At 60.5% G+C, this 15,051-nt stretch overlaps 1 protein-coding gene across 2 annotated transcripts; it reads left to right on the forward strand.

The window, feature by feature from the left end:
- The first annotated feature begins 5,687 nt into the window (after window positions 1–5,687).
- SOCS3 (suppressor of cytokine signaling 3) lies at window positions 5,688–8,825 on the forward strand. Of its 2 annotated transcripts, XM_021066253.2 has the most exons (2): window positions 5,688–5,883; window positions 6,440–8,825. In XM_021066253.2, the coding sequence occupies exon 2, from the start codon at window positions 6,528–6,530 to the stop codon at window positions 7,215–7,217; it is 690 nt and encodes a 229-aa protein (XP_020921912.1). In that variant the 5' UTR covers window positions 5,688–5,883; window positions 6,440–6,527; the 3' UTR covers window positions 7,218–8,825.
- The last annotated feature ends 6,226 nt before the right edge of the window (window positions 8,826–15,051 follow it).

Here is a 15,051-nt window from a genome sequence, read left to right on the forward strand (position 1 = left end):
CAGGAAAGGGCACCCGTGCAGGCATGGTGGCCGCTTCAGGGCACATGGAGACTATTCCCATGCCAGCTGGGGCTTGTCGGTTTGGGGTCAGGGCACATAACTGGCTGGAACCTAACTCCCCCAGCTCTGAACTCGGAACAGATGTGCATTCCTCTTGGAGCCGGTGGAAGAAAGTTCTCTCCCCTCCGGGAGGCGCCCCGCACGCTTCCTCCCCTCCAGGCTCCCCTAGAGGCCCCCTCCCTTCTGTGGGCAGAGGAACAGGGGCCCCAAGGATGGGGGTCTGAGCCCAGGCCCAGCCCCAGCCCCAGAGGGCAGAGGGATCTGAGAAGGCAGGGTGGGCAGCCAGCGGGTGGGTTGGCAAAGCGTTTTCTCCCCCCCGCCTCGGCACTTTTTCTGGGAAATGCCAGAGGCCGGCGGGGCTCGAAAGACCTCCTCCGCTGCTCACAGGCTTCGGTTGGAGCCACAAACCTTTTCATTGGCTCCGGGGCCCCTCCCGGCGGGAACAAAGGCTTGCAAACTGGAATGCCGCTTCCCGGGCCGGCCACTAGCCAGGCCACCTCAGCCCGCCCTCCAGATTGTCTAAAGCGGGAAAGGGAGAGGCCGGCTCAACCTGGTATGGGACCCTTGGAGCTCTCCTCCTGCGCGGAAAGCGCTGATCCTGCCTTGGCCCTGAGACCAGCAAGGCTGGTGCCCACCCTCAGTCCTGGTGGGCAGGGGCTGCAGCCAAGAGCAGCTCAGATGCACGGGGGCCGGGTGGCCCGAGGAAGCCCAGCCCTGGGACAGCCTCGCTGGGCCATCAAGGGGCAGGGCTTCCGAGGGGGCAGGTGAAGCACACCCCGAACATGTCTCCAGAGTGTCTAGGAGAAAGGGAAGGAGGAGGGAGAGGCCTCACTCACCACCAGCACTAGATGAGAAGCCCCGGAGGGAAGGAACCAGATCCTTCTCCCCGCCATCCTGGAGCCAGGCCTAGCCAACCGCCTGGCACGTGGCAAAAGCCTAACCAATGCGGGATAAGCAATATAAGGTCACTGGGCAGTCGAACCCAAGGTGACTCCTTGTGCTCCAGAAACCCATCAGTCTTGGGACAGAGGGAGGCCTTAGGCTTGGCATTAAGCAACTCTGTGGTCTGAGGCCGATCTCCTAACCCATCTGGCTGCGAACGCAGCCACCCAACAGAACAAGGGCAATGCGAGTGCCCACCCCCAGGCTGGCCTCCAGAGGACGAGGGGCTCGTGTGCGTGTGTGCGTGAGGGAGCTTGCGTTCCCCAGGCCAGGCCCTAGCTTCCTGCGACCACCCCACGGGGGCCGGCACTCCCATCCACAGGTCTGGGGAAGAGCTTGGCTGTCACACACCATGAGTCAGTGAAGCCCCACGGGCAGCTGAAACCGCCGTGGACTTCCCCGCCAGCATGAGGGACCGTCGTTATTATCTTTATGAACAAGCACATTTGCCTGGAAATGGGATGCTGATTTCATGAGAAATTCTGCAAAGGGAGAGATTAGGAAGAGGCAGGAGGGTCCTTAATCTCTTAGCCAGGAAACAGGGGGAGGGCAGAGGGGCCAGATCCAGATAATGTCTCCCCCCCCCCCCCCCCGAGCGTCCCCGGGTCACAGGGAAGGTGCCTTAGGTCTCTCCTGGTCTGGGCATCTCTCCTGCCCCAAAGCAGGTGCCCGGGAGAGTGCGCTGTATGGGCTGGCTGTCTCCTCTCGGACTTTTCCAGCAGCGTATCTTCACTCCTTTTGTCTTCTGATTAGGCCTAATAGTCTCCGTCAACCTCACAGGGGCTTCCATACCCTCGTTCCCACTCTCCCGCCCCTCCTGGTCCCTGTAGGAAGAAACTAAAAGCTGCTCTAGAAAAAAGTGGTCGCTGCAATCTAAAAATGATGGAAAACACAAGCCATTATTATTATTATTATTATTTTGCTTTGTAGGGCCCCACCCATGGCATATGGAGGTTCCCAGGCTAGGGGTTTAATCAGAGCTACAGCTTCCGGCCTCCACCACAGCCACAGCAATGCGGGATCCTTAACCCACTGAGCAAGACCAGGGATTGAACCCGCGATCTCATGGTTCCTAGTCAGATTCGTTAACCCCTGAGCCGCAACGGGAACTCCTACCCTGGAAGTTTAGATTGAGTCTCTGCCACATCTTCAAGGAGAAGCGATAATCAGCCAAGGTGTGGAAGGTAGTTCCAGCTGGAGGGAAGAGAACATGCAGAGACCCCGGCCTGGGGGACGTTTTGGAGGCGGCCAGGAACGCCACGTGGTGGGAGCTTGAAAGTGTCACTGGGGCAGAGGCAGCCAATGAAGTTGAAATGGAGCAGAGAGCCTTAGACGCAGACACACACACACACACACACACACACACCGAGAGGTTTGGATTATCCCAAAGGCAATGGGAAACCCCTGGAGATCTTAGAAAGCCGAAGGGAAACTTGGTGACTGGACAAACTATTTGAAGACAAGCAGCTTTTTGGAATGTATTTTTTTTTTTTTTTTTTAGGGCTACATCCATGGCATATGGAACTTCCCAGGCTAGGGAGTCGAATCAGAGCTGCAGCCGCTGGGCTACACCAGATCATTAGCCACAACGGGAACTCCCTTGGACTGTATCTGGTGTAGGAGATAAATGGCTCTCCAAAACATAAAGTTGGCTATAGCCACATCCATCCCCTAGTCACTCAAGCCGCAGCACCTCAGCCCTCTCTTCCTCTCTCTCCCCAAAGACTCCCCAGTGCTTTCAAAATAATTCTAGCTGACATGCGTTGAGCTTTTAATATGGGCAAGGCATCTTGTAAGCATTTTGCATGTACTAGCTCAGTCTTCGCAAGCACCTGATGAATTAGGGACCCTTCTCAACCCATTGTGCAGATAGGGAAATCAAGCTACAGCTGGGAAAGTCAGTGGCCCAAGGTCATACTGCCTGGACGGCAGGTCAGTCTCCCGAGTCTGTAGGCTGGGGGCCCTGCCCCTCTCCAGCAGGACAGCTCCTTTCAGGCCCCTGGGAATGTGTGTGACCCTGCCCTCTGCCCTTTAAATCATCCCTGTACTCTTGGGCCCACTCTAAGCTCCTGCCAGCCACGTGACCTTTGCTGCAGGCCATGGGCAGAGCCCGGGCTCGCTTGGGTACCACGCTGTTGAGATTATCTGTTTCAGAGGGATGAGGCTCTCCAACTAGATGGGAATCCTGAGCTCAGGGGATATTTCTTCCTCCTTCTCTCCACCCCCTCCCACTTCAACCCCCCCCCCCACCAAAAATGAATGATCACAGTCTCACAGGGTCATAATTACAACCACCCCTTTCTCACGGCCCTCATCACTTGGGGGTCCCATGTTCCTTGCCGTGCCTGTGTCTCCCCGTGGGACTCACTCAGGGCGTTCATGTTCCCATCCCATGTCTGGTAAAAGCAGGCAGTCATTGAGGGTTTGTGGATGAATGAACCTGCCGTGCATCAGAGCCTTATAATTTACAAAGCACTTTCTCATCCATTAACTCAAGGGCTGTTCCTTGTGAGTCTTCCTTGTCCTCTGCGGGGCTCAGCACAGATGGCCATGGTGCAGCCTCCCAATCAATGGATGAGAAAGAGAATGAACTCCTGATTCCACCGAGAAGGAGAATCCATTTCATTAGCCTGCAAGTATCTTGAGGGCAAAGACCGGGTCTTATTCATCATTGTATTTCCAGGCCCAGCACAATGTCTGGTACATAGAGTCCAATGTTTGTGAAATGTGTTGAATAAATCAACTCCCCCCTCTGCAGAAGTAACAAGAAGTAATCAGACTTCCTCCTTATGACTCTGCTCTCCAATATGCAGAATCTTGCTTTTTTAATCTCAGATCTCTGATGGGAAAAGACAATTATTCCTGGGTTACAGCTGGCAAAGCTGAACCCCAGAGAAGGTGGGGGTCCAGCCCACATCTCACTCAGTCCCCAGACATCGGCAGGGGAGAGAAGCGATGGCGCAGACTGAAGACACGTGGCAAATTGAAGGCACAGCGAGGTGCCTATCAACTGCCAGAGAAGCAAAGGAGCCAGGTCTCTGATTTCTAAACGCCCAAGGAGCTCTGCCTTCCTTTCTGACCACTCACTATCCTCCACACTGTGGCATCTGCGGAGAGGGCAGAGTCCAACGCCCTCAGCCCCTGCCACCTGCGAGGTGACAATCTAAGTGCCACTCAAGCTGGTTCTCAGATGTCCCCGGCACCCCACTGCCTGCTCGGGGACAGAGGACAAAACTTTCAATTCTTCCTAAAGCTGGCCCTGGTTGGCCCAAGCACCCCCATCCATGCCAAGGTGACCAAGAACAAGTCCATCATCGTTCACCTCCATCACCTCCTCTTCTCACCCCCGCGGAGAGATGAGACCCCGCGACATGCAGAGAGACACCCGGCACAACATTCTAGGCAGGACCGAACCATCTGGAAGAGGGCTGACTTCTGAAAACTGCTTTCTGGAAGTCCTCCCCGGCTGGACTCTCACTCCCAGGTCTGATTCTAGACTGTGATGTGAACTCGCCCAGGTTCCCTGAGGCTCCCTCGCCCCTCCCCCACCAGCCCCGCGCGCCAGCATCCCCACCGCCCCCTCGGGTTCCCCTTCCTGGGCTTGGGGGCGAAGCATCAAACTTCGCCGCACCTAGCGGGCCCCAGGGCGCCCTCTAGCGGACGCGGGGCGCGGGGTGGGGCCGTGGTTCGTCCTCCCGTCCCGCCGCGTAAAAGCACCTGGCCGACCCACACCGCACTTCGCAGGTTGGGAGACACAGAAGTGTGCGACGTGTGTTTGTGTTGTTGTTTTGGAGGTGGGAGGCGGCACCTGTGTCGGCGTCCGCGGAGAGCCTGGCAGTGAGCCGATGGGCTGAGGCCGGACAGCTGCCACGCAGGCTGCGTCGTCCGCCCCCCCACCCCCCAACCTTGGGACTCCTGGCTTCGCCTTGAGGACATGCCCACAGGTGACCGTCGCGCATCCCCACCCGCGCGGGCTCCCAGCTCCGGCCCTAGTTTCGCAGCCCGGCCTTGGGGTGTCCCCAGGTCCCCTGAGGCACGCCCGGGGCTGCGTTCGGGACCTCCGGCGGGCGCAGGTGGGGGCGAGGGGGGCGTCCCCGCGAGGTCGGAGAAGAAGGGAAGGGGAGCCGGAGCCTCTCCCGCTCGGCCTCCTGGAACTGCCCGCGCTCCGGGAGCGGCGCCCCCGCCTCTGCCAGAAACTGGCCTTCTTAGAAGGGAGGGGGGGAAAGTGTGAATGAGAAGTTGGGGGCGGAGCGCGCGCGGGGGAGGGGCCGCTGCCAGGAACGCGCCGCCGGGGCTGGCGCCGCGCCCGCCGGCCGCCCGGGCCGCCTCGCGTCGCGCTTTGTCTCTGCGCGCGTCTCTGCGGGTCCCTGGCCCTGCTCGCGGCCCGCCCTCGGCCGCCCGCGGCCCCTCCCTCCCCTCCGCGCGCAGCCTTTCATTGCTGCGAGTAGTGACTAAACATTACAAGAAGACCAGCCGCGCAGTTCCAGGAATCGGGGGGCGGGGCGCCGCCGCCGCGTATATACTCGTGAGCGCGGCCTCCGCGGCGGCTCCGACTCGGACTCCCCGCTCCGCCGCCACCGCCACCGCCGCCGCCGCCGCCGCCGCCGCCGCGGCGACTCCGGCCCCGCACGCCGCCCGTCCGGCCCAGCTCCCGCCGCCGCCCCTCGCCTCGCCCCCGCCCAGCCGGCCCGGGGGCGCGCAGGGGGCAGGGCGGGCGCCCCGGCGAAGCCCGAGCGACGCGCGCTCGAGGCCCCTTTGTGGACTTCGCGGCCGCCGACATCTGGGCGCAGCGCGGGCCACCGCTGGCCGCCGCGCCGCCTCTGCGCCTTGGGGACCGTAGGAGGCGCAGCCCAAAGGCCAGGGACTTCGGTTTAGGACCAGGTAGGAAGAAGGGGCGCGGCGTGGAGAGGGGGGGAGACTCGCCAGTCCCGGGAGCTTTTCCCGGTTTCCCCTCCCCTTCCCGGGTCATTCCCGGCAGGGAGGGGACGAGGTAGGGGGCAGAGCGGATGGAAGCCGGAGATCCCAGGTTCCCGGAACACCCGGGCTGGGGCCCTCGGGTTTCTCGTGTCCTCTCCCTACCCCCCATGCCTCGGGTTTCTCTCTCGGTCCCCGCCGCGCGGGGCCAACGGACTGAGCGGCGCCCAGAGCGTCCCCGGGGCCCTTCTCCTGCTCCCCGCCCCGGCCACGCTCCGAGAGATCCAACTTCCGCGCCCGAGTTTGCGACTCGGCGCCTTCCCAGTGCGCGCTGGGGAAGGGGCTGCCTGGGGGCGGGGGCTAGGCGGGCTCCGTGGGGTGTCTGGGTCGGGCCCAGGGCCCAGGCGAGCGCGTCCGGGACAGCGCTTGTCCCAGCCGCTCGGCGGAGGCAGGGGAGCCGGGGCGGGCCGGGCGCACTGGAGGGTTCCGGGCACTCACGCGGCGCGCGCCTTCCTCCCCGCAGCCCCCCGGGATGCGGTAGCGGCCGCTGTGCGGAGGCCGCCGAGCAGCTGCAGCCGCCGCCGCGCAGATCCACGCTGGCTCCGTGCGCCATGGTCACCCACAGCAAGTTTCCCGCCGCCGGGATGAGCCGCCCCCTGGACACCAGCCTGCGCCTCAAGACCTTCAGCTCCAAGAGCGAGTACCAGCTGGTGGTGAACGCAGTGCGCAAGCTGCAGGAGAGCGGCTTCTACTGGAGCGCCGTGACCGGCGGCGAGGCGAACCTGCTGCTTAGCGCCGAGCCCGCGGGCACCTTCCTCATCCGCGACAGCTCGGACCAGCGACACTTCTTCACGCTCAGCGTCAAGACCCAGTCGGGGACCAAGAACCTGCGCATCCAGTGCGAGGGGGGCAGCTTCTCGCTGCAGAGTGACCCCCGCAGCACGCAGCCCGTGCCCCGCTTCGACTGCGTGCTCAAGCTGGTGCATCACTACATGCCACCCTCCGGCGCCCCCTCCTTCTCCTCGCCTCCGACTGAACCCTCCTCGTCGCCCTCCTCCGAGGTGCCCGAGCAGCCGCCCGCCCAGCCGCTCCCGGGGGGCCCCCCTAGAAGAGCCTATTACATCTACTCCGGGGGCGAGAAGATCCCTCTGGTGTTGAGCCGGCCCCTCTCCTCCAACGTGGCCACTCTCCAGCATCTCTGTCGGAAAACAGTCAACGGCCACCTGGACTCCTATGAGAAAGTCACCCAGCTGCCTGGGCCCATTCGGGAGTTCCTGGACCAGTACGATGCCCCACTTTAAGGAGCAAAGGGCAGAGGTCGGGGCGAGGGGCCAGGGTCCCCTCTCCTCCGTGGCACATGGCACAAGCACAAGAATCCAGGCGTGAGAGTCCTGTAGCTCTGGGTGAGCCAGGGGACGGACAGGCCCCTCCCTCCGCGCTCCCCCCCACAGCAGAACAGGGCCGTGGGGACCTGGAAGGTGTTTGAGGGGAGGGGGAGAGCCACTCGCGCGCCCCTCCCCCGCTCCAGCTTCTCCGGAGGAGCCGGCGGGCCCAGGGGGACCACAGCAGCCTCCGCAGCGGATTCTCCTCTCCGCTTCCTCCACCCCCTGCGCTCGCAAACAGGGGACACTGCGGGAGTGCTGAACTCGTGAGAACTGCCGGGAATCTTCGAACTTTCCAACGGAACGTGCTGGCTCTTTGATTTGGTTTAAAACAGCTTTCAACCTGAGCAGGTCTTGGGCCTGGAAAAGGGTGGACGAGAGAGAGGGCGCCTCGGGGGCCCGGGGCTGCAGGCTGGCCAGGGACCTGGCCCCTCGCACCCGCCCCGGCCCAGGTGAGGAGGGTGGCGGCAGCATGCTCCATCCCTGGCTCTGGGGAGAAGGGCAAGGGGTGACCCCCAAGGGGACCTTTCTGCTCCCCGTCCCCCTCCCCCTTGGGACAGCCACCAAAAATACAGGTCCCAGAGTCCATCGAGTGCTGGAGAGCCCAGGGCCCTCCCCTGTTTTAAGGGGGAAGTGGCGTGTGGAGGGGAGAGCGGGCTGGTCCATTGTTCTTCTTTCCCCACCCAGGCTGTACCTTCCAGCACCTGGGGGGTGGGGGAAGATGGAGGAGATGAGCCACCTTTGACCCCAGACCCCGGACAGAGAAGATGGGTGTTCTATTTTGTGCCTCCTGACTATGTCTGGCTAGGAGATTCGCCTTAAATGCTCCCTATCCCATGGATAGGGACTGGCACACAAGAAGCCACACACTCAGCCAATCCAGGCCGAGGCCAAGGGGTTCTCGCCGCGGTGGCGCCCACCGGCCACTCACCGTTTGGTGGGGCAGAGATGAGCGCAGGAAGATGCCAGCCTAGTTGGTATTGGCCGGTCAGGGGTGCCGGGGGCCAGAGCAGAGCCACCAGGCCCCAGAGCCCCCAGACCCTGCCCAGCCCTCCCTCCTCACCTCGGGGAGCTGGCAGGAAGTCAGAGGCCCCGTCACCCAGCTGCTCCCGCTCTGCAATAGCACTGATCAGTGAAAACCTACAGGAATGTAGTGGCGATGGAATTACCTGGAACTGTTCCTTTTTTGGGGAAAACTAAACAAACAAAAAGGTTTCTGTGTCAGGTATTGGGCTGGATGGGGCAGCTGTGTGTTGGGGTGGTTTCTTTTTTTTTCTGTTATTTTGTTTGGGTTTTGTTTGTGTTTTTTAATAATGTTTACAATCTGCCTCAATCACTCTGTCTTTTATAAAGATTCCACCTCCAGTCCTCTCCCCTCCCCCCCACCCAGGCCCTCGAGGCTGTTAGGAGATGCTTGAAAAACTCAACGAAATACCAATCCAAGTCAAACTTTGCACATATTTATATTTATATTCAAAGAAGAAACATTTCAGTAATTTATAATAAAGAGCACTATTTTTTAATGAAGAACCTGCCTTGAGCCTTTTTGCGCCCCCTCCTGCCTTGTTCTCTCCTGCACCCACCCCCACACTGTGCATCCGAGGGAGGAAGAGGAGCCACACCGAGGGGGACGGCTCTGCCCCCTCGCTGCCCCGGTGCTCCTCGTGATGGAATCCAACTCGGCTTCACGTCACCGACAAGCTAAGGCAGCCACCTAGACTCTACCGAGAGGGGTAATTCCTGCTAGTCTGATTCAGATCTGACCAGAATATGCAAAGCAAGTTCGAAGGAAGCGCTTCAAAGGGTTTGCAGGGAGTATAAGCTGAGCTGTGGTCAAAGCTTTTAGAGGCTCCAAGCTATTAGAGGCGCTGGGCTCCGTGGCCAGGGACGTGTTCCGAGAAAGCCCAGACTACAGGGTCCCGGTGGTGACCCCTGACCTTGGCCCGGTCCGGTGCAATGGAGGTGGGGGGGAGGGGCAGTCTCGGGGGTAACCCCCCTCCCCCACCCCCAGGAGCCCCAGCCTGAGCGGTGCCTGGGGCCACCTGCCTCCCAGTAAGAGCCCCCCCCCACCCACCCCCGTCTCTTTACCTCTTTTCAGTGACTCCCCACCTGTGGGCACTTGGAGGCCGCCTGGGTTAACCTTGGCAGCCATCGCCAGGAGGCTGGTGTTATCACCCCATATTTTCAGACACAATCGTGTGCTCCATGGGAGCGGGAAGTTGGACCGGTCACTTGCGATGCCTAGAACGGGTGCTCAGTAAATATTTGTTGGCTGAGTGGGGACAGCCTCTCAGGTTCACGGAGGTTAAGCAACGGCCCAGGGACACACCACTTGGGAATGAGGGAGAGACACAGGCTAGGAACCCAGCAGCCTTTGACTTTTCCAAAGCCCCTGAACTAACTCTCCGCCTCCCTATATAAGACTAAGTACGCCCTAGGGTGGCCCCTAGGTGGGTCTCCCCGCCCCCAACCCCTCCGCAAAGCCAAGAGGTTGGTGACCCCCACACCCGCCACCCCGCCACACACACCCTCCACACTCGGGGCTAGGGTTCTGCGCCTTCTCCATAACGCTTCCCTCTCATGCTTCCGCCTCCAAGCCCCCAGACCTGACAGCTGGAGAGACGAGTGTTTGCCCCAAGTCAGGGCCCCCTCCCCGCCTCTGAGCCTCGGATGCCTGAAACAAATGCCAGAGCCCTCTTCTGGGCCCCCGATAAGCTGCTCCAGTCCAAAAGGCAGCTGAGAGTAAATAAACAAAGTCGTTTTTCTTTCCCATTTCCTGGACTTTGGGGGAAAATAACCTAAAGTGACGAGAAAGGGCCCGGCCAGGCGTGAGACCGACTGCTGAGTGGACAGAGCACGTAGGAACCACACCAGAGAGACCCCCACTTCTGCAACCAGGAATGCAGACGCAGGCAAGGTCACCTTCCCAGAGCACAAGGTCAGGTGGGGGGACCCCCGTGGGGCCTGGCTCCCCAGTGCCCCCCAGGAGGATGAGGGCCTGGGAAACTTGGCAGGTTCTTTCCCACCCTAGGGCCTGCCAGCTTTGCCACCATCTGCCTTCCACGCAGCAGAGCGCTCGCACTGGCTGGCACCCAGCCTCCATGGAACCTTGGAACTCGGGGCACACCAAGGCCCTGTTCTGGGCCCAGAGGGCAGCTGTTTAGCCAGGGTGTCCAGTTTCAGAGGGTGAAAACAAAAGGGCTTGGTGGGGAGCAGTGATCTCCACCTCCAGAATGTCCAACGCAGAGGCAGGGCGACCCCTGACTCCGTTCCCTCGCTGCGCCCCGCCCCCCAGCCTTCTTCTTGTAGGTCTGTCCATTTTCAGACCACAGACTAGACCAACCCTCTGGTTCTGCAGACAGGTCAAACTGAGTCCCAGAGAAGGAAAGCCAACTTCTTACTCAAGTTCAACACCAGGATGAGAATCGCTCAGACAGCGCCGCTCACAAGCACTTTTTCGTTCTCCCCCCTCATCCCAACCCCTGTTCCAGAAGTCTTTCTGCACTTCTCAGAAACCAAGTCCTTCCAGAGGCAGACACAGGACTTCGTGGGGGGACCCTCTGTCCTTGCTGCCAGAAGAGGGGTGTGCCTGGTTCCATGATTTGCTAAGAAGCATCCTGCAGGGCACGGGGGACAATTCTCTGTGGTTCGAGCAGGCACCCATGCCTTAGCAGGGCTAAGAAAAGCACGGGGGGGGGGGTGTCCTGGCCGATGCCAAGGGAGATGGTGCCCCCAGGCCCTCTGCCCCATCACCCTGCTTCTGGCGCTGCAGGAGTTTATCCCCAAGAGGCCCTGTCCTCTCTCCGGTCCTGCTGTTTTGGGCAGGCCTCTCGATGAATTAGAGCCAGGAATGGGAACTCTAAGGCCTGCTCTGGGGGAGGGAAGTCGGGAGGCCACAGACGGGGGAGCTGGAGATGGAAAATTAGCGGGCACGTGTGTCCTAGTCTCAGGAGCCAGTAAGGATGTTTGGGAGGAGGTACCGGGCCGGGGGTGGGGAGTGGGGGCGTGTGGGGGGGTGCAGACAGCCACAAAAGGAGTCTAGGAAGAGACAGCAGTCTGCGGGGTAGGGGATAACGTGCATGGGGCGGACCGGGAAGAAGGACACCGAAGTGGGAAGAGCCTAGTCCCGGCGCACCTTCCCGAGCCGCATCCCGGCCGCTCCCGTTTAAGCGGCCCCCGGGCGGGCGCGCCGCTCCGAGGCCGGCCTCTGCCAGGAAGAGTCACTTCCCGGACACCGCGGGAGCCCTGGCGGAGCTATGCGAAGAATGTCCGCGCGGAGCCGCGCGGGTGGCACCTCCCGGGCCCCAGGCGCCGCCGCCGCCCAGCCGAGCGTGCGCGCGGAGGGCCGGCCCCGCCTCGCCACGCCCCCGCCACGCCCCCGCCGCCCGCGGAGCGGTCGCCATGGCAACGGGATTACAGGCGCAGAGTGCTGTTTATTCTCAGCCGAGTGCCAGGAAATTCGGCCGGGAGGCTGCCAGGCGCACCTCCCTGGGGTGGGGGGCGGGAGAGGGAGGAGAGAGGGTGGACCGGCGCGCCCGGGGCTCGTGGGGGGGGTGGGGGGAGGAGGGAGGGAGAGGGGGAGGGAGTCCTTCGTCCCTGGGGGTCGCTGGCCCCTCGGAGGGGAAACTGCTCAGAAAGCTTGGACTCTTTGCTGGCCACGAGTGGATCAAGTTTTCTCGTCCTAAGGGAGCCCAGAGTCCCCTCCAGGCCGGCAGCCCCTCCCCCCGCCACGTACCTCTGTCCTTGGAGTCCCACAGCCCCTGCCTCTCCCTCACTCATTCACTCACTCATTCATTCATTTACTCAGCGAGAACCGAGTATCAGGGGATTGAGGGCGAACAAGACAAGGCCCTGCTCCTGCTCTCCGGCGATTTAGTGGCAGGGACAGACGCTGGTAAAACTGTAAATAAGATGACCCATCAACTGCTGTTGGTGCAGCAAACATGCATCTTCACGTCACCTCTCCAGTACCTGGAACATCCACGATCCGTCTCACCCTCAGGTCCGGTGACCGGCTTGTCCTCGGTTAGTGGCCCTAAATGTCTGGCAAACCAGGACAGTCAATCACTCTTGCATTTCAGAGAAGGAGAAACGGAGGTCTGGGTTACAAGGGGAGTTCTTCCAGGGTCATGTCCTCAGAGAGACCTGGAGGCCCTACCTGAGAATCCAGGGCTCTTTCCGATTAACTCTTCCCCCCCCCCCCCCCCCCCCCGCCCAGGCGTCTCCTGAAAGCCACAGAGCCACCTGTGGGCCCCCAGGGGGCTGACGAAATGACTGACTCCTGGACTCCCACCCAGCTCCCCTGAATCTGAAGCCCCAGGGATGGGGAGTTCCCCGGTGGTCTAGCAGTTAAAAGATCCAGCGTTGTCATTGCCGAGGCACAGGTTCGACCCTTGGCCTGGGACCTTCTGCATGCCAAGGGTGCAGCCAAAAAAAAATAATAGCCCAAAAGCCCCCAAGGATAGCTGGGAATCTGAACCCTTGACCCCTCCTTAGGTGACTCTCAGACCACTAGCTGCTCCTGCCTTCGGGGAAGACAAGCCTGGATGTTCCTTTCTTCCTGGGTCAGGGAATTTCCTCCTTGAACCTTGACTAAGCTGGAGCTGGAAATCAGCAGAGAGGGAAGGCCCAGGTCCGCCGCCCACACTGCAGCAAGTGCAGACAAGTGCAGCCCTTCCCTCTGCTGGGCTCCAGCCCCTGGGCCCTGGGCCCCGGGACAGGACAGCAGGCCAGAGAGGAGGAGAGTGCGCCTTCCCCCCAAGGCTGAGCCCTCCCAGCTGTGCTGTGCTGGGAACAGGCCAGGCATTTGTGAAACCCTGGGTTAGCCTGACCCTCTGTCATGAGGATTGCCTGTGGAAGCTGGTGCGAGGAGGGGGATGGGGAGCTGTTCCCAGAAGTGGGGAGAACGCTGGACTTCCCACTCCTGAGTGCTCCGGATTGCAGCACAGCCTTAAGTAACAGCTGCGGCCTGGAAGGCTGCGTTGCAGAAAGAATCAGAGGCCCCCCAGCTCTCGGCTGAGTAGAAGCCAGGGCTCTGAATGCTAAAACTGTGTGCTTTCCCCGAGAATACCATCCACCACCACTGTCATAGCAATAATCAGGCCCAGCCTTTGAGAAAGGTGGAAAACCTAGACTTAAATAAAAAGGAGCCAGAATGCAAGGTTTTTGTTTTTTGGGTTTTTTTTTTTCGCCTTTTTGCCATTTCTTTGTCTGCTCCCGTGGCATGTGGAGGTTCCCAGGCTAGGGGTCGAATCAGAGCTGTAGCCGCCAGCCTACGCCAGAGCCACAGCAACGCGGGCCTCATCTGCAACCTACACCACAGCTCACGGCAACGCCAGATCCTTAACCCACTGAGCAAGGCCAGGGGTCGAACTCGCAACCTCATGGTTCCTAGTCGGATTCGTTAACCACTGCGCCACGACGGGAACTTCCAGAATGCGAGTATGGTTCGTTATTTACATTACACAAGAAAATGTTTCCTCTCCTTCCCCTCCCCTCCCCCAAATCGCAAATCTCCTGTTCATACAGAGAACACTCCTTGGGATCCACAAGGTATAGGATGATGTGGGTGTAGACGAGGACTAGAAAACTCACAAGGACCAGGTCCTCCCGGAGGCGCATGTGTACTACACAACCACAGGGGGCGCTGTTCACACTATGACCTTTGCGGGTGGGGTCCCATGAAGTTGTGTGATGGAGGCTGCAGGGTTCCTGAGCCTTAGTACCTGGTGCTTACTTTCCCAGGACTCCCTGGCTGATACCAATGCAAGTGGGACCACCCCCCCCCCCCCCCGTCCCCCTCTCGCCCCATCCCCCGGCTCTGAGTACCAATGCTGGAGGGATCACTGCCCAGCAGGAAACGTTCAAACTTCAAGAGGCTTACAGTCTGAAAGGGGAACCAGGGGTGAAAACCAAGAAGTATCCTAAAAAGGAATGGGTATAAAAATAAAATAGTGTACAGGGTACAGCTGGGGACCTCCAGGAGGAAATGACCTACAGTGGTTTCCCAGAAGAGGCGACTGGGCTGATGGGAAACAGCAGGTGTTCCCTCGGCAGGCGCGGGACCAGGCATTCTAATGCTCAGAAACAGGGAAACGGCTGAAAAAGGAAACCCCAAACTGAGGAACTTCAAGAAGTTTCGCGTGACCCCACCAGGCACATCCAAGCCCGACTCATCTTCTAAAAATACTGCTTTCGTCATGTCGCACCCACACAGCCCTTCCCCATAGGATGCATCCTGGGTGCCCTGGCACTTCCCTCTAAGCTGGTTCCAGGACACCCTTCAGACTTGCCCAGTGGAAAGGCTTCAGCTCCTGCACCCACTCTGCCCCACTGGGACACTGACTTCATGTCAAGGTGGTCTCACCTGCCCACTACAGGCTTCACACCGGTGGTCACCTGTGAGCCCGTTTCACGTTGGGGTTATACTACCAGCCCAGACACCCCTTCTCCCGCTGGGAATTCTGCCTCTTCTGGGGGGTGGCCAGTTTCTTCCAAACTGGACTATGACCTCTTCGAAGGAAGAACCTCACTCTTATTCAGTCCTTCAATTTTTTTTTTTTCTTTCTCCAGCTGCACCTGCGGCATATGGAGGTTCCCAGGCTAGGGGTCGAATCAGAGCTGCAGCTGCCGGCCTACACCACAGCCACAGCCATGCGGGATCCAAGCCGCGTCTGCGACCTACACTGTAGCTCATGGCAATGCCGGATTGTTAACCCACTGAGTGAGGCCAGGGATCGAACCCATGTCCTCA

The sequence above is a fragment of the Sus scrofa genome, chromosome 12 (assembly GCF_054392235.1).
Source record: "Sus scrofa isolate SSC_HxYL_T2T_F1_AM1 chromosome 12, Sscrofa_HxYL_maternal_Yorkshire_Landrace_v2.0, whole genome shotgun sequence".
Lineage (NCBI taxonomy): Eukaryota > Metazoa > Chordata > Mammalia > Artiodactyla > Suidae > Sus > Sus scrofa.

Excerpts from the sequence above, each read along its gene's own strand:
- SOCS3 (XM_021066253.2), top strand. The coding sequence starts at position 6,528 with ATGGTCACCCACAGCAAGTTTCCCGCCGCCGGGATGAGCCGCCCCCTG.